The 23,021-nt window shown below is 42.5% G+C and overlaps 1 protein-coding gene across 4 annotated transcripts in view; it reads right to left on the reverse strand.

Annotated features, from left to right (window-relative positions):
* The window catches only part of APP (amyloid beta precursor protein), a 356,861-nt gene that overhangs the window by 19,914 nt on the left and 313,926 nt on the right, over window positions 1–23,021 (reverse strand). For all 4 annotated transcript variants that reach the window (XM_073617084.1, XM_073617083.1, XM_073617086.1 and 1 more), the window contains 3 exons: window positions 21,094–21,222; window positions 17,977–18,076; window positions 1,305–1,526 (listed from right to left, as the gene is read on the reverse strand). In XM_073617084.1, coding sequence (XP_073473185.1) covers window positions 1,305–1,526; window positions 17,977–18,076; window positions 21,094–21,222 — 451 coding nt within the window. The remainder of the gene's footprint in view (window positions 1–1,304; window positions 1,527–17,976; window positions 18,077–21,093; window positions 21,223–23,021) is intronic.

Genomic DNA, 23,021 nt, shown 5'->3' on the forward strand with positions numbered 1-23,021 from the left:
CTAGAACACAGGGACTCAAATTTTGCCCATGTTGGTGCTAAGACCCTCCTGGTTCTAAGCCCTGCCTTTAACTTTTAACAGTCCGATACTGAAAGCATGATGGCCAGGAAAGGCTCTAGCTTTGGATTGTTAAATAGTAGGGTGGGTGCTAGGCACCAGTTTTGGAATCGAACCTCCACCCCAGAAGCAAAGAAACTGATTTTTAGATACTAGGTGCTTGCTTGTATTTTACACCTGAAAGGACCTATCAAGTTTAGTTTACAGTCAACCTGTCAAGGAAAAAAATGGAAACTAATTCCTGTATTGTTTTTAAGCTGCAAGGTTGCCATCCTGATTTTGGCTTCACAACCTAGTGGATCACGGTCATGAAACAAAACCATAGACACTGAAAATAAACCACCCAACTGGCATGCTTATTACAGGTGACAGATTTTCTAGTTAGTGACAACGCTAGAGTGACACCCGTGGAATCTTAAGCTTTAAAAACTGGTCAGCAATGAAAGCTCCCGATTTTTTAACCCTTACAGGCTCCCTTTAAGTCTGCAAGAGATTAATTATGCAGAATTGTTATTAGATGGTAAGAGAATACTCCTACAACTTTCAAAAGAGTTTAATGGGTTTCATGAAACTGAATTCAGCTCAAAGTGTGGTACAAATGGACATGGATGCTCAGGGAGATCACCATAAACATTGTACAGGTAACCTATGCTATTATATTTTTTTTCACTATTTCTACATATTTTAACATAGCGTTTGGTCAAATTTGCCAGTAACGTATTTTTGTATGTCCATATATATATATCGATATATATATATAGATATATTTTATATATCTATATATGAAAACTACTGTTCAAAGAGGTCATATCAAAGAAAGTGCTACAAAGCTGTGTAAAGTCTGAGTCCTTATGAGAAATTATCCACACTTGGATGGCATGCCCATTAGTTGCCAACATAGATATTTACAAAAATGAACCACTAAAACAGTGTCTTCCTTCCTTTATCAGCCTGCCTGCCTCACAATGGTTGTTTTCAAATAAGGGCTCAGATTTTCAAGGGCCCTTGGCTATCCTTTTTTTCTGTTGAACCTCCTTGAAAAGAATCATGAAAATGGTCTACACAATCAGTCTAAGGTAAGAAGGGGCACCTAAATGGCATTTTCAGTAAAATGTTTCCATAGTTATAATCATGCAGGACATTTGCAGCATAACAATAGTAGGAATTTCATAACGTGCAGCGATCTCTGACAAACATGCACATCTACAACAAAAGCCTAAACACAACCCCTTGTAGCCATAGATTACCTTCATTTTCAGTATTTGCAGGCACAGAATCTACACCAAATGGATGCCATGGCTGCAGATCATCAACATTGAACTCGCCGTCCCCTGGAAGAAGCTCAACTGTGGTCTTGGTCTCAGTGAGTGAGGGCATGAGGGCATCATTGCCATAGCTAATTCTGGGTTCACTGACCATGTTGGACAACACATCATCAGAATAGTTCTGCTCCTTTTGGAATAATTCATCTGGAAGTTACAGGAGAAATAACTTTTTTTTAGTGCATTCTATAGTACCTATATATATTGTCATTGAGATTGGTCTTATACCAATTAGAACAGTATTACAATATAAAACACCCTATGCAGATGAAGAGTATAATCTACATTGCCAACCCATGCAAAGGAGGAGAAACATATAAAAACCATAACTGTTATGGTACGGTATGGGATAAAGAGCCTCTTCCTAACTAGTTGCTGAAGTGAAAAAAATTCCCAGAACTGAGAGAGATATCCTGGTATGCTGGTCAAGTGTCATATGATGACAGTATACATTCTATCCATATGTCTGTGTATCAGGTCTGTGGATCCGGTTGCGTGGCTTGCCCCAGAAGGAATATTCCAGCGGAGCTCAGCACAACACATCTTTACTCGTGACCAACACCTAAGACACTGGCGAAAAAACTGAGGTACTCCCAGTTAGGGGAGGGGTTATATACGGGGATAAACTTCCTGTCTAGGGTGTGCCCGTCTCCATCACCTAGTGGTGCCCAAATAACCCATCAGTAAATACTGAGGCTCTGTGTCCTGTGATGTACGATAAAGAAATAGCAGCACTCTTATATAACACCAATTGATTCTTTGAATATATAATTTGCTGCGCTAACAATGATGATATACAAAACACACCAATTTAGCGCAAAAATGAAAAAAATGAAGATATAAAAAAAAATAGGAACAATTAAAAATGCATTTTTTAAAGGTGTACTTTCAGTGCATACAATGGAAATAGCAGTCACAATCCAGTAATGCAACACCAATATGTGATGGAGGAGGTCTCCTTGAGAAGAATTCCGTGATCACTACGTGAACAGTCACCGATATAGAGAATGGACTCTTAGCAGAGCAAGTGGACTCTATTACAGAGTCAAATCAGCCTGTACCTAATATTCTGTCATAAAGTCCTGGAACACATGTTTGGTCAGATTCTCATGGTGCCTCCAATTCACCAGTTGTATATTAGGTATACATGGCAACGATAATGAGAGATTCCACCATAAAATTAAAATAGGAAAGCCTGCGGAGTTCCTTCAAAAATTGGGTGCAAGTGTACCTAGCAGAACTGGATGCTGGTTTGAAGCCAAAGAGTAGTGCACACCAAATGTTGATTTCGATTTTTGTTCGGTTTGCCCACTCTGTCCAGTTTTCTTATCCAGACATCCTTGCCAGACACTGTACAAAGGCCTGACCATTTTCTGATGTTCACTCTATTGCTGCCGTGTTTCTCCTAGTTCTCCGATTCCTTTACATGTGTTGTTGGCTTCTGCGCACTCCTATAGATTATCCGGATACTTTATAATCTAAAGCTTTTATTAATGTAAACTTAAACCTTCTCTTAACTTAAGCTGGGCTCTTTCGGTTCCCTTTTCAGCACTCTATTTCAAAGAAAGATACACAGCCCTGCTACTTCCCGGTCATATTCAGAATTTGCACAAGAAAAGGTGTGCATTGATGGTTTCTGAAAACAAGTTGCATAACATAATATGTGGATGGTAAAATTATCCTGTTTATGTTTTAAAATGGGATAATACTGGGATTGTTGATTATTGAATTGAATCCTTTTCCTGATGAAGTATTCAGGTACACTGGGTTCACTGGGTTATGATGCTGCCTTCAGGAGGAGTAAAGCTGTAAGAATAGCCTATTAATAAATACCCCTCCCACTTCCATCATGCCTTTTGCAGCAAAGGAATAGGAGTGGACCATAGGAACAGATGAGTGGGACCTGTTTCCCTTAAAGAGGTTGTAAACATCAGAAGACAAAAAAAAAAAAAAAGAAAAACCTGCAAGACAAAAGCATAATGAGCTAGTATGCATCGCATACTAGCTCATTATGAAATACTTACCTTAGAACGATACCCTGAATCGGCGCCAGCACATTGAGTACTTGGCCGACATCTTTCACTGGAGTTACTTCTGGGTTTGCAAGCTCCGGCGCTGTGATTGGCTGGAGCCGCAATGACGTCACTACCGCGCATGAGCCGCTGGTCACGGGCCCTGAAAAAACTGCACCAGCGGGCCGTTTCTTCAGTGCACATGCGCCGATGTCAGCAGCACAGTATATAGTGAATATCTCCTAAAGTGTGCAAGTTTAGGAGATATTTACAGTACCTACAGGTAAGCCTTATCTGTGGTGTAACAGATTTTACAACCACTTTAAAGCGGTGGTAAAGTCTCTTGACAATATAAAAAAATGGGCCCCCCTTGCAGGTTTAAGCCATAATGCATTTTAGTATATTGTATACTGCTAATGCATACTAGTATATTGTATACTGCATACTAGTACATTATGGCAAACTTTCCTACAAACGGAGCCCTCCAGAAATGCGCTGTCAGGGCTCTCCCCAATGCTAGAATCTTTACCCGATCTTCGTTCTGGGTTTTGCATCTCTGGGCGCTAGATTGGCTGGGCCGATGTGACAGCACGCAGAGTGGGCCGTAAATGTGGTCTGAGCATGTCACATTATCAGACAGGCAGGGGGAACATGTATGACAAAAGAGACCTCTAGGGTCTCTTCTGTTATAAAAATCCTGCCTGTCAGTAGATTTGAACAATTCTGAGTTTACTACCACATTAAAGTGGTTCTAAAGCCTTACTTTTTTTACCTTAAGGTAAAAAACCTTCTAAGCTGCAGGATCCCCCCCCCAAGCCCCCTTATACTTGCCTAAGCCCAATCCCGAATAAGGCAGAAGAGTATAAAAGCAAGGGTTTGAAAGAGACCAGCCAAATTCTGGTCAGATCCACGCACTCCTTATTCCGCATGACCAGCAGACAGTCACCATGCAGCTGAGAAAATATGTCTGGTTGCTTCAAATCCAGTGGCCTCACTGGTTGACAAACTTCATAAAGTAGCCCGGTCTTACCCTTCTTCAACATATCTTATGTTTAACCTCCATTAAGGTCCATAGGTGGCTGGTTTGGCCCTACTCTGTTGCCCCCAGTGGCCCTGTGGACCAGAAGAAGCAATCTCGACCACATGCCTGGGTGAATTTTGGTGGCAATACAACCCCTTGCTTTTATACGCTTCTGCCCTATTCAAATAAGAAAAAGCATATGTGGCTTGAATATTTACACATGTACTACATGAGTATCCCTGAAGAAGACTGTAAAACTACAATTTCGAAATGTGTTGAATGTCTCATCATTCAGTCTATGTCTTTTACAGCTCTCCACCATATATTTTATAGTATGAAGGAATAGGCACCAGTAAAGATAAATATACAGTGTAATATTCTTTTACTGGGTGCTAGTTCAGTATGAAGCCTGTAGGGACAGGGTCACTCTGAAGGACACCAGTCATGACCAAAATATGGGAACTGCCACTGCAGAACTGCAGTCATAGGCAGACGACTTCTTCATTACCAAGTTACAGATCAGGTGATATGAATGGCAAGCTGCATGCTCTTTCCATGATAATGGGGTCAGTTCACTAAGATAAATACCACATGAATTGTTGAGTTAAAATAACTCATGTGGTATTTATCCCAAAAGTAGTCAATTCACAAAAAAAAGCGCAAGATTTACCGAATGTATTAAATATTTCTGTTAAATGCACACAGAAATATTATAAAACTGAAAACATTCTAGCATGCTTTCATTCACAGAACAATCTCCCGCTGGTGAAATGTTACAACTTATTTTCATTCCTGAGCTCAGGACGGAACATTTCCACATGGAAATGTGGAAATGTTTTATTGTATAAAAGTGGAACATTAGTCAGAAAATCAAGTCCTTCAGGCTGGCCGCTTTTGCAGGTATAGCTATGTAGAACAATACAAATAAGTGACTATACTGTTACAATCCAGTAATACACTGTCCCACCCTGCTCTGCACATGCTCAGTTGTTCCTTATTTTTAGGCACTGGAGAATTTGTAGAGGCCGATTTGCTGACAGCCTTATGCCCCGTACACACGGTTGGATTTTCCGATGGAAAATGTGTGATAGGACCTGGTTGTTGGAAATTGCGACCGTGTGTGGGCTCCATCACACAATTGCCATCGGAATTTCCGACACACAAAGTTTGAGAGCAGGCTATAAAATTTTCCGACAACAAAATCTGTTGTCGGAAATTCTGATTGTGTGTACACAAATCCGACGCACAAAGTGCCACGCATGCTCATAATAAATTAAGAGACGAAAGCTATTGGCTACTGCCCCGTTTATAGTCTCGCGTACATGTTTTACGCCACCGCGTTCAGAACGATCGGATTTTCCGACAACTTTGTGCGACCGTGTGTATGCAAGACAAGTTTGAGCCAACATCCGTCGGAAAAAATCCATGGATTTTGTCGTCGGAATGCCGATCAATGTCTGACCGTGTGTACAGGGCATTAAAGTGAAATGAAACCCTTCTATCCTTTACAGCCAAAGGAAGCAGCTTCGGTTTGATCTGCAACTGCCATGGGTGCTGCACATTATGTTATGACACCAGCCTTTTGATGGTTTGAGTGTTTGGTTGACGACACAAGCAAATGTGACAGTTAGCAATCCCATTTAATCGATGGGATTACTTCTGCTTTATGAGTTACCGCTGCTCAGGGGATCTGGGCTTCAGCAAAAGGCAGCTTCCAGCAAGAAGAAACAAAAACCATGCTGGAGGCAATTTACAGCACACACTAATTTAGGTAGCATAATTATTAATGTGCAATGTATGTTCCTTGCTAAAGAACAATATTTATATCAAGTTAAGGGTAAAGTTCAACTGTAACTTATTGGCCAGTGCAGTGTTCCCCTCATTGTTATTTTGTACATTGCTGAAATACAGACTGCCTACTGGCAGGTGATAAATAACGAATGTATGTGTTCTTTAGTGAACTGGCTTTAATGATTAATATTTTTTCTTTTTTTGCGGTATTTACTTCACATTCAATATTTTAGTTTGATGAATCTTATCTCATGCAATTTTTTTCGGAAAATGGGTCATGTGACCTTCATATCGCATGCGGAATCTTTTTGTGAATAGACACTAATGACTCAATATTATCCAGAGGGTCAGTGTTACAGTTAGGAATTAACATTTTGTACAAGGGAATCCACAATGGCACCTTCTGTATTTCAGTCGTATGCACGGCCTCCTTGGACAGACTACTATCACTTGGAATCTGCTTTTTGTTCCTCTAACACAGTACAATTATTTGAGGTAGGGAGCCACATTTTGGAACTGTTGCCAGTTAGATGGGTGTATCCTTGCAACTCCTTGTGTATGTAAATTTATGAGAGAATATAGACCTAAAATGTCCTGTATGATTCATTGATTCATGTGTTTTCTCTGTTTAATAGTAACTTTCCCACACTTCTTCCTGAAGAAGCCGGAACGGCGAAACACGTTGAAATATAAGCGTGGCTAAAGAGAAAATGTTTCCCATATTAAATGGATGGCAATACATGGTTGTACAAATGCTTTTAATTTTTTGTGATTAAATAAATATGGTTGCTTTTAAGAATACTTGTTGTACTTGCCTAGTTATGCACCTAAATGGTCCAGCATCTCCTATCCTCGTACTAGTTTTCAATATTATGGGATGTTGGTGCTACAAACTTTGATAACTCTGGGATTGTCGACATAACCTACCAGATAAATAATGAATGTGTGTGCTCTTTAGTGAACCGACTTTCATGATTTATCTCTTTTTTTTTGCGGTATTCACCTCACATTCGATATTTTAATTTGATGAATTGACTCTCTTATCTCATGCAATTGTTTTTGAAAAATGGGTCATCTGACCTTCATATCGCATGCGGAATCTTTTCGTAAATAGACCCTAATGACTCAATATTCAGAGGGTCAGTGTTACAGTTAGGAATTAGCATTTTGTACAAGGGGATCCACAATGGCGCCTTCTGCATTTCAGTCGTGTGCACGTCCTCCTTGGACAGACTCCTATAACTTGGAATTTGTTTTTTGTTCCTTTAACACAGTACAACTGTTTGAGGTAGGGAGCCACAATTTGGAACTGTTACCAGTTTGATGGGTGCATCCTTGCGTCTCCTTGTGTATGGAAATTTATGAGATAATACAGACCTAAAATGTCCTGTATGATTCGTGTGTTTTCTCTGTTTAGTAGTAACTTTACCACGCTTCTTCCTGAAGAAGCCAGAACGGCGAAACATGTTGAAATATAAGCGTGGCTAAAAAGAAAATGTTTCCCATATTAAAATGGATGACAATACATGGTTGTACAAATGCTTTTAATCATTTTTTTGTGATTAAATACTGTTGCTTGTTGTACTTGCCTATTTATGCACCTAAAAAGTCCAGCATCTCCTATCCTCATTCTAGTTTTCAATATTATGGGATGTTGGTGCTACAAACTTTGATAACGCTGGAATTGTCCACATAACCTACCAGATAAATAATGAATGCGTGTGCTCTTTAGTGAACCGACTTTCATGATTTATCTTTTTTTTTTGCGGTATTTACCTCACATTCGATATTTTAATTTTATGAATTGACTCTCTTATTATCTCATGCAATTGTTTTTGAAAAATGGGTCATCTGACCTTCATATCGCATGCGGAATCTTTTCGTAAATAGACCCTAATGACTCAATATTCAGAGGGTCAGTGTTTAAGATAGGAATTAGAATTTTGTACAAGGGGATCCACAATGGCGCCTTCTGCATTTCTCATATGACAGGTTGGATCTAAAACCCATCTCTGAAAAGGGTCAACCTTGTGAAAGAGCTTCTTTATCCTGTCTACACAAGCACCTCATGTCTGAATTGCATCTAATGATAAAGCAAGCCCCAATAACCAAGAGTAAGGAATGATCTGCTAGGAACCGTGAAAGCGAATGTACACAACAAGCTGCAGTCCTAGCTCTGATTCACAGGGACAGCCCCTCTTTTATACAATATTCTACTTTAGCTGAAGAAATGAATTCCTTAAAACAACTTGACATTATCTGGGGTACGACTATAAAAATAAAACGGCTAATTTCACAGAACTGCTGTACGTTAATGACTAACCCAAGGAGGCTGCGAGTGCAGATTTGCTCTGCTAAGTAAATTTTCTATCAGCGGGATCCCACAGAGAACGAGCAGAGAGAGAGCTCCTAATGAGCCAAGAACCTCTGGAATGAAGGAAGATGAGACAGCAGACAGCAAAAGCCATAATCACATCTGAATGTACACAAATAAATGACACGGGAAGTGTAAGGAGGGCACTACAGCCACAAAACAGCACTGACATTCTGCTTACTTAATAATAATATGTACATCGGCTTTGTGTGTGGAAGCTGAATAGGGAAAAAATGAGCTGGTGGTTGAACAAGGGACAGTTAATGTGGAACTTTGCTCTGGGCGCTGGCATGATATAGTGTGAGATACAAAAAGCAATAAAAACAATGATCACACCAAATGCATAATGGGATAGAAAGCACAATATGATGGGGAGAAGCCGGTCTTTAATAAAACATGTCAAGATGTATTATGATGAATTTATTTAATGACGTGCTTTAAGGGGATTGCCAGTTGAAATCAAAACGTAAGTACTGCTTGCGGCCATTCTGTGATACAATAGGGATCGGCACCCTATAAGAAACAATACAAGATTCTGAATGCTGTTTACATGACAGAGGAACAAAAGATTGGTCTGTCAAAGAGGTGATGTGTTGGGGAAAGAGGGCTGGCATTTTTGGAAGAGGGAGTGGGTGTCTTTTTACAGCGTTTGTCACTTAATGCCAGTTCACACCAGCATGCTCTGCGATATCGCATGTGATTTGCACTGCACTGCAAATCACGTGATGTCTGTGCGATGCGATTTCAGCCATACAGATTGTGTCGCTGATATCGCATTCAGACCAAACTCGCACAGGACCCTTTTTCTGGTCCGCACCAGAATTGTATTGCATGGGTGTTCACACCCATGCCTTCCAATTCATGTCCGAACTGTCAGGTCATAGTGCAATACACAAGCTGAAATGGGGGTGTCATTAACAATGTATTGACACTCCTGGCAGTTTGAACATGGCAGGGTGAACTGCTGTGCGAGTCTGGTGCGATGCGGGAACCCGCAGTGGATTTGCAGGGTTCCCGCATCACACAAGTGTGAACCGAGCCTTAAAGGGGATGTAAAGTCAGAAGGTTTTTTTATCTTAATGCATTCTATGTGTGTGCAGCAGCCCCCCTCGGTCTCACAATACTTACCTGAGCCCCTGCTCTGTCCACGAGTGTCTCGGCTGTCCGAGGCTCTCCCTCCTGATTGGCTGAGACACAGCATTGACGCCATTGGTTCCCACTGCTGTCAATCAAAACCTGTCAGCCAATCAGGGGAGAGAGGGGGCGGGGCAGGGCCGTGGCTCCGTGTCTGAATGAACACACAGAGCTGTGGGGGCACTCGGCAGGAGGGAGGAGGCAGGAGCACAGGAGGAGGACTGGAGAAGAGGAGGAACTGGGCTGCTCTTTGCAAAACCACTGCAAAGGGTGGGTAAGTATAACATGTCTGATATTTTTAAAGAAAAAAAAAAAGTCTACCACAGGTATAAAGTTCAGACAAGCAGGATATATCTGCTCCCTCTTTGACAGGTTGTTCTGTACTAGAAAAGCTTTGGCACTTTTTGGTAGGGATGAAAAGTGCTTGCCTCCTCCTGATTTCCCTCACATACATTAGCCAGTATAGTGATGGGTCAATAGGAATGTGTGGGGGGTGAAGGAAACGGTAAAGCTTCTATATTACCAGGAAGTGTCAGAACATTGATGGATAAAAATATTTAGGCAATTCTGTTTTGAAACCTCTGTACTATTGTGATTTGCTTGTCTTGTACCTCTTTTTCCTTTTATGTGCTAATAAAAATAAAGGAACTTTGAATGTGGCATGGTTGTTGGTACCAGACGGGATGGTCTGAGTATTTCAAAAACTGCCAATCTACTGGGATTTTTATGCACAACCATCTCAAGGGTTTACAGAGAATGGCTTGAAAAAGAGAAAATATCCAGTGAGCGGCAGTTGTGTGGACAAAAATGCCTTGTTGATGTCAGAGGAGAAAGAGCAGACTGGTTCTCGATGACAGAAAGATAACGAGTAACTCAAATAACCACTCGTTACAACCAAGGTATGCAGAAAACCTTCTCTGAACGCACACATTGAACCTTGAAGAAGATGGGCTACAGCAGCAGAGGACCACACCGGGTGCCACTCCTGTTAGCTAAAAGGAAACTAAGGCTACAATTCACACAGGCTCACCAAAATTGGACAATAAAAGATTGGAAAAACTTTGCCTGGTCTGATGAGTCTCAATTTCAGCTGGGACATTCAGATGGTCAGAATTTGGTGTAAACAACATGAAACTCGAGTAAATTTACATGGAACTTGAGTAAAGATTGAAGTGAAGACTGGTAAGCGTAAATATGGAAATGTGTTTCTTAGTATTTTTTTTTTTTGACAGTATTTGGATGGGGTTATTTGTGGGAAATGTTTTAGAATTGTTGTATTATGAAAAATTTATAAAAATTATTTGATTGAAAAAAAACATCATGAAAGCATGGATCCTTCCTGCCTTGTATCAATGGTTCAGGCTGGTGGTGGTGGTGTAATGGTGTGGGGGATATTTTCTTGGCACACTTTGGGCCCCTTAGTACCAATTGAGCATCGTTTAAACGCTACGGCCATCCTGAGTATTGTTGCTGACCATGTCCATCCCTTTATGACTACAGTGTACCCATCTTCTGATGGCTCCTTCCAGCAGGATAATGCACAATGTCACAAAGCTCAAATCATCTCACCACTGGTTTCTTAAACATGACAATGACTTCACTGAACTCCAATGGCCTCCACAGTCACCAGATCTCAATCCAATAGAGCACCTTTGGGATGTGGTGGATTTGCATCATGGATGTGCAACCGGCAAATCTGCAGCAACTGCGTGATGTTATCATGTCACTATGGACCAAAATCTCTGAGGAATGTCTATGCCACAAAGAATTAAGGCAGTTCTGAAGGCAAAAGGGGGTCCAACTTGGTACTAGCAAGGTGTACCTAATAAAGTGGCCGGTGAGTGTATATTTATCTATAATAATAAATATATAGTTATCTAAATGTGTCTTTAACTACTTGCTGCCCGCCCACCGTCATATGATGGTGGGACGGTGCAGCTGTTATTCTGGGTCACCGTCATAGGACGTGACGGCCTTCCAGGCCCTCCAGGGGGCGCGCGCGCCATGTCACTCGGGTCCCGATGCGCGTGCCCGGCGGCCGTGATGTCCGCCGGGCACCCGCGATTGCCCGGTAACTGAGCAGGATCGTGGATCTGTGTGTGTAAACACACAGATCCACGTCCTGTCAGAGGAGAGGAGACTGATGGTGAGTTCCTTGTACAGAGGAACACCGATAGGTCTCCTCCCCCCACAGTTAGAATCACTCCTTAGGAACATAATTAACCCCTACAGCTCCCCCTCCTGGTTAACCCCTTCATTGCCAGTCACATTTATACATGAATCAATGCATTTTTATAGCACGGATTGCTGTATAAATGTGAATGGTCCCAAAAATGTGTCTAAAGTGTCCGATGTGTCCGCCGCAATATTGCAGTCACGATAAAAAATGCAGATCGCTGCCATTACTACTAAAAAAAAGAAAAATAAAAACAAAAATGCTGTAAATCTATCCTCTTTTTTTGTAGACGCTATAACTTTTGCGCAAACCAATAAATATACGCTTATTGCGATATTTTTTACCAAAAATATGTAGAAGAATACGTATCGGCCTAAACTGAGGAAAAAATTTGTTTAAAAAAAAAAAATTGGATATTTATTATAGCAAAAAGTAAAAAATTGTGTTTTTTTCAAACTTGTCACTCTTGTTTTGTTTATAGTGCAAGAAATAAAACCCGCAGGGGTGATCAAATGCCACAAAAAGAAAGCTCTATTAGTGGGGAAAAAATGATAAAAATGTCATTTGTGTACAGTGTTGTATGACCGCGCAATTGTTATTCAAAGTGCGACAGCGCTGAAAGCTGAAAATTGCCTTGGGCAGGAAGGGGGTGAAAATGCCCAATATTGAAGTGGTTAAAAAGGTCAACACTTGTTCAGAACATTGACTGATAACTCGTCTCCAAGAGAATGTAGAAAATAGTGTTGTACCTAGCAGCTATCCGGACAATATTGTTAAACAGAAGCAGGTCTCTCCACCGCTGTGCCCCCTGACACGAGGAGCTCCTGGTACCAGCAATACAAACATTCTTGACTTGTGTCATGTAAGGAAACCTGAGTTTTAGGTTCACTGGCTCTTTAAATGGCAATTCCATGAAAAGATTTCAGTTTTGCGGGAACAACATTTGGCTAAATCTCAAGGCAGTGTCCTATATTTGTTGGGAGCGAGATTTCTCAGTTGTAAAGTGTTTTGTCTTCAACTGGCCATAATACAGGCATCACTCTCTTGAAGGGGAACTCCCCAGTTATTTGCTTTATGTTCTAGAGAATGATGTAATGGCTACAGCCATATCCATATAATTATATGGGACAGGCCAAATACATTCTGCTACAAGTTAGCAAGCTCAGTCATCTCTTGAATGTTGGCACACAGAACCTATTAGCCATCAATTACTTCATCTCACTGTCCTTGTCTGATTTATAGGTTATATGTAAATGGGAAAAGAGGCAAGAAGCTGCAAGGTTGTCTCATTCTATCCCATACAGAAAAAAGGTTTTCGAAATCTGCAGAGTTTCACGTGACTGAGTAAATGAAGAATTTTTGCATCAATTACTAATTCCAGTGTAGGAGAAATCTTGTGGATATTTTTTTAACTTGCTCTCTAAAGACGAAGCATTTTGTTTTGATAGTCTGACATTGTGAGGATTTGGCACAGGCAATGTGAGGATTGGGCAAAGTTAAAGGATTGATGAAGTATTTGTCACCTTAAAGTGGCTCTAAAGGCTCAAGGTTTTTGACTTTCATGCATTCTATGCATGAAGGTAAAAAAAAAAAAAAACCTTCTCTGTGTAGCTCCCCACCCACCCCCTAATACTTACCTGAGCCCCATCTCAAACCAGCGATGTTAATGAGAACCTCGGCTTTCCGGGGACTCTTCCCCCTGCCTGTCAATCCCAGCCAATGAGAAGAGAGATGGGGCGGGGTCAAGCCTCGGCTGTGTGTATGAATGGACATGCAGAGCAGCGGCTCAGGAGCAAGCCTGCTTGGATGTCCTCATACCAAGCTGTTTACTCTGAAGGCACTTGGCAGGAGGGAAGGGCCTGGGGCGCCAGCAGGAGACCCAAGAAGAGGAGGATCAGGGCTGTTTTGTGCAAATCCACTACACAGAGAAGGTAAGTATAACATGTTTGTTATTTTTGATTATTTTTAAAAATCTTGCCTTTAATATTGACAATTAAAGTGACAGTTTAGGGGTAATTGCTGGGGTAGAGGAGTTAAAGCGGAACTAAACTCTCTTATCGATTTCAGCCAAGGAAGCTGCCATCTTGGCCTCTGCTTGATCTTTAACTGCCATGATGTTGCACATGTGATGAGTTATGACACCAGCCATTTTATGGTTTGACAGTTTAGTTAAGAGCACAGCCAATGGGAGTGTTACATTTTTGGCATGTGCCAGGAATGTAATTGTTTTTTGAAACTGTTAAATCAATGGGTGTAGCTCCGCTTTAAGGCCCCTTTCACACTGGGGTGGGGTCGGCAGTAAAGCGCCGCTAACAAGCTTTACCGTTGGTATTCGGCCGCTAGCGAGGCGGTTTTACCCCCCCGTTAGCGGCCGAGAAAGGGTTAAAAACCACCGCAAAGTGCCTCTGCAGGGGTGCTTTGCCGGTGGTATAGTCGGGCTGTCCCATTGATTTCAATGGGCAGGAGCGGGGAAGGAGCGGTGAATACACCGCTCCTTCCCCGCTCCAAAGATGCTGCTGGCAGGACTTTTTTTCCCATCCTGCCAGCGCACCGCTCCAGTGTGAAAGCCCTCGGGGCTTTCACACTGGAGACAAAGCAGCGGCACTTTCGGGGTCGGTTTGCAGGCGCTATTATTAGCGCAATAGCGCCTGCAAACTGCCCCAGTGTGAAAGGGCCCTAAGGTGGGAGTTGTGAAATAAAGTGTTAAAAGGAGGAGATGGTTAAGAGTTATAGTGACAGTCTGAGTTAGTTGCGAGGAACGAAAATTATTAGTTAAGGCAAAAAAAAAAAAGACCTCCCCCATTCTTGAGCCTGGTTGCCCTCTCTAGTCTCACAAATATTCCTCTAGATCAATTAGGCAGATCATCACAATGAAAAGACACTGGGAACATATGGGGAAGGTGGGAGGGAATGGGCGAACTTTAAATCCACCCAGAAATGACAGTTTGACATGGTCGACATTTGGTCCTAGCAGAGGGATATGAGAGCTGCTGCAGGTACAGTATGTCCTAGGTATCTAGGTATCTTTTCTTTTTGTATTTACGGACCACCATGCCTCCACACCTAGGTATCTTTTCTTTTTGTATTTACGGACCACCATGCCTCCATTCTTGCCTAGATAAGAAGGATGTCAGCTTGTTCCTGCAGCCTCCTGGGATATCTACGTCAGAAATCCCAGGTGACATTAGCTGAATCATACAGAGCTGGAGGAGGAAGGACTTGGCAGCACATCATCAAGGAGGGGACTGCTGGCTTCAAGGACCCAGACGAGACAGCTGGCTTCTGATGATGATGATGGCGGCGCAGAACCCGATGTGCAACATAGTGCCGTGGATCACAACAGATCAACAATGGATTTACGGAGTGTATGAATATATTTTTCATGGACAACCCAGTACAAAAGGTAAGATGGAATGGAAAAAAAAAATTCAAACAGGGAGGTGAAGTTCCTCTTTAAGGTCATAGTTAGCGGTTAAGTGTTAAGGATTTGGCTGGGGAGAAGAATGGTTACGTTTAAAGTGTAAGTAAACCCTCCTGTTGTTTTCAGCCAAGGAAGCTGCCATCTTTGCCTCTGTTTAATCCACAACTGCCATGATGCTGCACATGCGATCAATTATGACACCAGCCATTGGATGGTTTGACAGTTTGGTTGAGAGCACAACCAATGGGAGTGCTGCATTTCCGGCACATGCCGGAAATTAAACTGTTTTATGGCTGGGTTTACTACCGCTTTAAGAAGGGTGCTTTAGTGTAGGCACAGTTTTTGCTTACTGAAACAAACATGTCATTATTGTCACCTTACACATACAAGGAAAAGTGAAAGTGCCCTTAAAAAGGCCACCCTGATCCCTTTATACAGTTCTTACCAGCACCCCTTCCCCTCCTCCACCACAGCAGTCTCTATAATGTCAAAATATTGAGAATTCTGGGTATGGGGGGCATGTAACCTCTTCCCTTGTGAGAACGTTCAGATCCAGTACCCAAATGCTTGGCCTGAACACTGCCACATGACCAGGAAAGTGACATCATTGCTTCCCTGGGTCACGGATACAAACGATTTTAATACTGGCAGTCATGGAGCGGGAACGAGAGGTGGTGGACCGCTAGTAGAAAAAGTATAAGAGAAGTTGGGGGGAGAACTTTTCTAATGACTCTGTCACTTTGCCCTGCATAGGAAACAGTGTCTCTTTCAAGCAGTCTAATTTGCATGGTTCAAACAGTGTATGGTGCTGGCTCTTTTTTTTTTTTTACTAACAGGTTTACTTTATAGGGTATTTGTCCTCCAAGTGAAATTTTGGATTCTCATGCTCTGATGAAATCCGATTTACGGATGAAACGCGTCAGCATGACGCCATCACGCTGTCTGTAGCGTACCTGCTGACCTACAGATCCGCCCACCAGCTCCGATCACACTGACCCGCGAATCAAGCGGTCGTCTGCACTCTTACGCAGAAACCATACGAAGGGAAATTGGCGGCATTAGCCACCCGGACCTTACCCGCAGCAACTACCTGAGTCTACCTCCCCCTACTGCTCATTGGCAACCAACTACGGAGGTACATCCCGGATGATCCTCTGCAGGATCTAACTACCAGCAACAGCGCACTCTAATAGCAGGAGACGGTGACAGCTCTTACTCCTTCTCCTGACGTGGACGGCAGTCAACACTGGGTGAGATCTTACTTTTTTGCATCCCTGATTCGGGACTGTTATCCTCAGCAATTCCCAGTGTTTACCATCCGCAATCCGTCCCATATAGTCAGCCACACAGCCTAGTCCCGCTCCTCCAACAGTAGCTGCCTGCATCTTCCACTCACAATCTTCAGCCTCCAGTCTTGTGAGCCACTCCCGGCCTAGAAAGACCTCGAATCCCCAGTCAGCACACACCTGTGCTTGGAGGCTGCTGCTGAGTTATCCATACATCCTCCATCAAGGGCCTTTCCAGCCCGGCCCTCTACTACTCTCTTCCCCTTCTTGGTTATCTCTGCCCCCCCAATCATAACATTATGTTGATCGGTTCTGCTGTCACAACCACCCATCATTTAACCTCCTTTTTAGAATTTATCATCTGCTGCCCTCCCTTGTTATCATAAGGACTTCCAGCATTGTTTTGTATTTTTCATGTTGATATCATTCATGTTCATTTATTTTGAATGTCTTCATACGTTATATGCAAGTGGTTGATGTGATAGATGGCCATCTGTGTCTGCACATGACTGTTCTGTCTTTTTAATGGTGATGGTACCTGATTCTTCAGGATATTTTTGGATTGGTGTCTATAGTGAGCTTTTTTCAATAAACAGCATTTAATTAATTAATTTGACTCTTGCCAGTTCCTCATCTATGAATTCACTTTCTCTTGGTTTTCTTGTTATATGCGCATGAATTCAGAGGAACACACCTACTACTGATTGGTGTCAGCAATTGTTACTAACTTTACACAGACGTGGTTAAACTATACCCTCAGTCTGTCATTATTATATCTAACTACAGGTTATTTGGGTTTTTTTAATTTGCTTTTTTTGAGAAATTTTGGATTCTCAGACTGCAGTGCTGCAATAGCAAGTATAGCATACAGCCCCAAAAGTCAGAACAGCAGCTTACATATGAGGGTTCTCACAGTATTTTAACAGATGACCTTGAAACAGAGACAGATAAGGACAGACTGGGGTTTTAGGCAGCATAGCAGCTTTGGACCCCCTATGCTTTCAACTGACATTGATAAGAAATGAAACAGATAGAGAAGATAAACACTTCTGCATATTATACTAACACAGCTCTATCAGACATGAACTGAATTTGTACATGGGCTCCCTGAACATCCACTGGCCTCCTGCCTAGGCTGCCTTGTGGATGAGCTGGCTCTGCTTTGAAGCATAAAGGATGAGGTTTTGCTATCGCACAAGGAAGTGTCTGAAAGAAAAATGTTTTGTTTTTGTTTTTTTACTCCTGGAAATGATCCAGTTTATTTTTTCTTTCCTTTATTTAACCTTCCTTGGAAACAGGAAAGGGAAATTCTAATTGATTACCATGGGTGACAAAGAAACATTCCTTCGGGCACTTTAATACCCACCAAGCAGCTCACTTACCAACTTCATCTTGGATCTCCTCAGCCACAGCAGGGACTTTGTATAGGAGAGAGAAGCTCTGATTCATCCGCTCATTAATCACACGGAGATGTGTCATCACCTACAAGAAATATGACATGTTTAATACTCACAGAAAACAAAGGCAGCTTCCTACGGGTATTGTAAATAGTAAAACTCAGCTGACAGCTCTCCTAAATTTCAGAGATGGCATCGCTTCTCTCTGAACCATTATTATGCTGATACTGCACAACACAGGCCATCAATAAAGAAAATCCTTGAAAGATAGACTTCATCCGGCAGAATGCTACAATTATTAACACTAACACAATCTACACAGAGCTCGACAGATTTATGTACAAAATAGTACAGAGACACAAAGACTTAAGTCCACTGCCCAAGACAATTTCATTTTGGGTGGACAGCACGTCAAGAAGCCTACCATTTTGATACTTCTGTTGCCCTCACGGTGTCTGTAGAAGGAGCAGACTTGGAAAATCAGTGTGTGTGGAAGGAGCAAACTTGGAAGATCTCTTAAGACAGGAATACAAGCACTGAAATTTAAGCCGGTTCAGCAAAGAACGTCTGAATTTCGATCCATGTAAGGGCAGGGTGGTTATACAGAAGTCCATCTACCAATCGATTTCCGTACAACCACACTGTCAGATTTTTGCAGCTTGATCTGCGCCAGCATTGATCAGTGTATTCGGACAGCTGGGAACTGTCCTTGCTGTCAGAAAACAAAGGGACGATCCCCCATCGACCTAGAATGTGTGGATGGGGGAATCAAGTAATTTTGTTTTGTTCAAGCCGCTGGTTAAATTAAAAAAAATTATTAGTTTATGGGCTGCCTTACAGTTTCAGGAAAGGGCAGGCTTGGTGGATCTCCTACAGTGTCTGTGGACTGGGTAGACATGGGAGATCCCTTACCGTATCTGTGAAAGGGGCATATTGACAGGTTCCTTTATGTCTGTAGAAGGAGAAGACTTAGGAGATCTACAGTGTCAGTAAAAGGTGCAGACTTGGGAGATCCCTTACAATGTTTTGGAAATCCCTTACAGCATATGTGAAAGGGGCAGACCTCGTGGATCCATACAGAGTCTGTGGAACAAGCAGTCCTGGTGTGTTCCTTACAGTGCCTGTAAAAGGGTCAGGACTGGTGGTTCCTTTATTTTGTAGAGGGGGCAAATTTGGGAGATTCCATACAGTGTGTGTGGAAGGGGCAGATCTGGTGAATGTCTTACAATGTTGGTGAAAGGGGCTGGCTTGGTGGATCCCCCACAGTGTCTATGGAAGGGACTGGCTTCATGGATCTCTTACAGTGTCTGTAGAAGGGACATAGTTTGAAGATCAGTTGCAGCTTCTGTAAACGAGGCAGAGCTTGTGGTTTCCTTACAGTATCAGTGGAAGGGGCAAACTTTGGAGATCCAAAAGGAGTTAAAACACTGCAACTCTATCGATTCCATGTTAAGTCTGGTCACATACAGCTTTTTTTCAGCCTTTAGGCTGAACAAAAATAGAAATCAAACAGATTCCTTCATCCATGCTGCACAGCACAGATGAAAGCATTTTTTGCTGTGGCTATCGTACTCTGACAGCCGGCAGCTGTCAAAATACCCAAACAGCAGCTGATTCGAAACAATTTTTTGTCTGGCTCTTTAGCTGAATGATATCAGGTAGAAACAGGCTGACAGGGCCACCCACTAAGCAAATTTTAACCGGTTCCACTGGAAATGGATGAAATGTGAACAGTGCATCGCCAGTGTATCAAAATTCATATTCTTTTGGTTTTAGGCACAGTATGTAAGGGTTAGAACCACTGTCATGTTTTATTGCTGTCTGTGTCCCCACTGGGCAGATTCACCCTCTCTTTCTGTATTGACCACCATTGTCACTGGAACTAAACGTGTGGAGGAAAATCTAATGGTCTGAGTTGTCAGTAGCACATAGATAGAGGGGAATACTTCCAAAGAGCACACTTGGTGCAGTGACACCCAACAGTCACTTACTTTGGAGTAACTGTCTCTTATTTGCCCTTTTCTCTTGATACAAAAAGTGATGGGAATTCTCCCCAATGGGACACAGACCAAAAACATTTTTTTCTAACAGACAGGGGTTTTATCTTTCCCTACTTTATTCAAAACAAAATCATGTTTAGCTTTAGATATATTTTAACCCTTATCATTAGGCTACGTGGCTTTTTTCCAAATTGGGAAGTGTGTACCAGCAGATTGCTGGCGTCTTCTGGGGTAGGGGACTGATGTGAATGGACTCAACGGTCTTAGTAAATTTCTGCAGAAAAATGTAAATGAGTAAAGTAAACTGAAATAAGACACTCGTAATGTTCATAAACACTCCCTGCTGCAGGAGCCAGAAAGCCATTATAGTAAGTGTATACACCTAGTAGGGGTCTATTCCTCGGCAATGGGCGTTTAGCTTCAGAAATGACTATTCCTGCAACATTAGGTACCGTATTATCATCTTGGCCAAAAAATCCAGCAGCACAGCTGGCCGACAGATCCGAATGACACGAAAACGCCCACCGCGGCAATTTTACAGCAGCGCTTTCGCTGTACAATCTTCCTGGAGAACAGACACCCAGTCTCTTTGGAAAATTCCTCATCTGCTATTACACTTAATGGATTAACAGAAATTGGTCTGTAGCAGAGTCTGAATACTAATAGACCACAAGATGCTCAGATTAACAGCACGGACTGGATCAGCAGTCATGCAGCACTTGTATTAAATCTACAAATTGACTCTGGACCAAAATATACAAGCATAAGCCATTTTTTTCAGCCATGCCAGAGGTAGTCATCTGTTTCCCAATGCATAAATCTGTCAGCTATAGATCAATAGCACATTAGAGGCTCATGATCTACTATGTGCAGCTCCTGTATTAACTCTTCTAGTGACCAGACAGGGGTGAATATAATCCTACGATTCATCTTCTACACCAGCACCTATTCCTGCACTGCAGACAGTGTGGAAGCACAAGAGTGCAGGGTTTTCCTTAAAACATAATAACATAATTGTCTTCCCCTCAGAGACAAGTAATTCTACTTAAGCTGAAAAGAAAAAAATGCTTTTGAGAGTTAAATAACATAGTAATTATTATACCTGGGATCGGATCTGAGCAGCTTTCTTGGGATCCACCATGCGGACGTGCTCAAAGTGTTTCAAGGTGTGTTGTCTGTCTTTCTGCTCAGCGCGAACATATTTCTTCAACATGTTGAATACATGGCGAGGCTGCAAAGTGAATTGGGAATTATTCAAAATAGTGCCCGACATTTAAACGGAATGGTAAACCATCCATGGGAGAGCATCCTTAAAGAAGATCTGGGGACACTTGGCTCTTAAAGCAGCTCTAACCAAAGAGCAGGCACCTCCAAGGTGACTGGTCACACCCTTAAACCATCATCTCTATGATCTCTTCTCTAGATCCCCAAAATCCACTGAGTAAACAACAGAGTCCTGGTTGTAATATAACGTGTCCTTCCTACCTTTGAGTCTTCGTATTGACCAGTGAGGTAGGTAGGAAACACTGAACAACCTTACACAGCCATGCCATTGGAGCTGGTTTCCAAAAGTAACGTTCTGCAGCTAATGATGACATTTCTATCTGTGCAGATAAGCAAGAAACCCAATCTAAATGGTTGGTTTGGGCAACAGCACCTTGCTGTAGCTTTCATCAACATCAGTGAATATAAGGGAGCATTTTATAATTAGTGCATGGCTGATTACAAAGGGTCCTCTAATCAGGGGTGGTCCGTCTATTATGGGAACACGGGCGCCGCCGCCCCCCTCCCTGCCCATGCGCCCAGCCCCTTTCAGGATGCCGGGCACATGAATTCCTATGGAGGGGTGTGTTTTTTTTGAAGCACTGATTAGAGCCAGAGGCTCTAATAGACTTCAAAATAGGGTGGGCTCGGGAAGCAGAGCATTGCGTCCAGAGCCCACCCAGGTGTGTTGCAACAGTATTCCCAACAATATTCCCTATTGCAACACTGATCCTCCTCCCGGCCAATCAGGAAACGGGTCTGATACCCGATTGGCTGAAAGAACAAGCGATCCTATTGGACGCCTAGGAGGAGGGGAGGAGACGCACGGGGGAAGCGAGGAGAAGACACACGAGCCACTACCCGATGCCCACTGCAGCCTGATGTCCGCTGATGCCCCGATCCCTGCAGCAGCGTGATGCCCGCTGATGCCCCGATCTCCACCTTGCCTTGATGTCCGCCACTTGGATCGGGTAAGTGGACTGACCGGCAGACAGCAAGCGCGCGCGCCGGGGGGGAATGGGGGGGACTTGAGGTGCCGCGGGGGGGGGGGGGAATGGGGTTGTTTGCCCCCCCCAAACAAAAAAAAACCATGAGCCATCATTGCCTCTAATCCTTAATTCTAGGTTACTTCATCCAATCCAAATGAAAAATAATTGCCCTATTTTCCAGCAATATGCAGCCACTAAAATTATTTTAGTGATGAACAGCAGAGTCTGCTAGATCCGTTGCTTCCTTATCTGTAAGGTATGTTTTGCAGCATCAAGCTAACATTAAAATGTTGCTAATCTCTGACCCAGTTTAGCTGACTTTTCTTCTTTACTATATTGATTAACTTTATAGAGTTTACCAACTGCTCATAAATTCTATGGAAATTTTAATCAGTGATAGATGAGCCAAACTAATGTTCAGCTGACACAGCCAGGTGTGAAAAAGTGATGTATCCATAGGTGTACATGACTAAAGGACTCAGACAAATTCAATTTTTTGGCTAGGTTCACATTGACTTTAGCAGTCCCCTATGTTTAAAGCTCAAATCTGGGCACAAGAAAAAAAACACCTACTATTGCAATGCCTCCCCACTGCAAGGGTTAAATGCCCATTTTTGCCTAGGGGTAGAGGAATTGGGTGTAATAGTTACCTTATTCCTCTCTCCAGTAGAGTCCCTCCAGATGTGCAACCTTTCCCACGAAGTCTCCTCCCAGCCGTGGTCACACTTCCTTCTCCTTCATGTACAATGCAGGGTTAATAGCCCTACATTGTATGCAC

This window comes from Aquarana catesbeiana, linkage group LG02, assembly GCF_042186555.1.
Source record: "Aquarana catesbeiana isolate 2022-GZ linkage group LG02, ASM4218655v1, whole genome shotgun sequence".
NCBI lineage: Eukaryota > Metazoa > Chordata > Amphibia > Anura > Ranidae > Aquarana > Aquarana catesbeiana.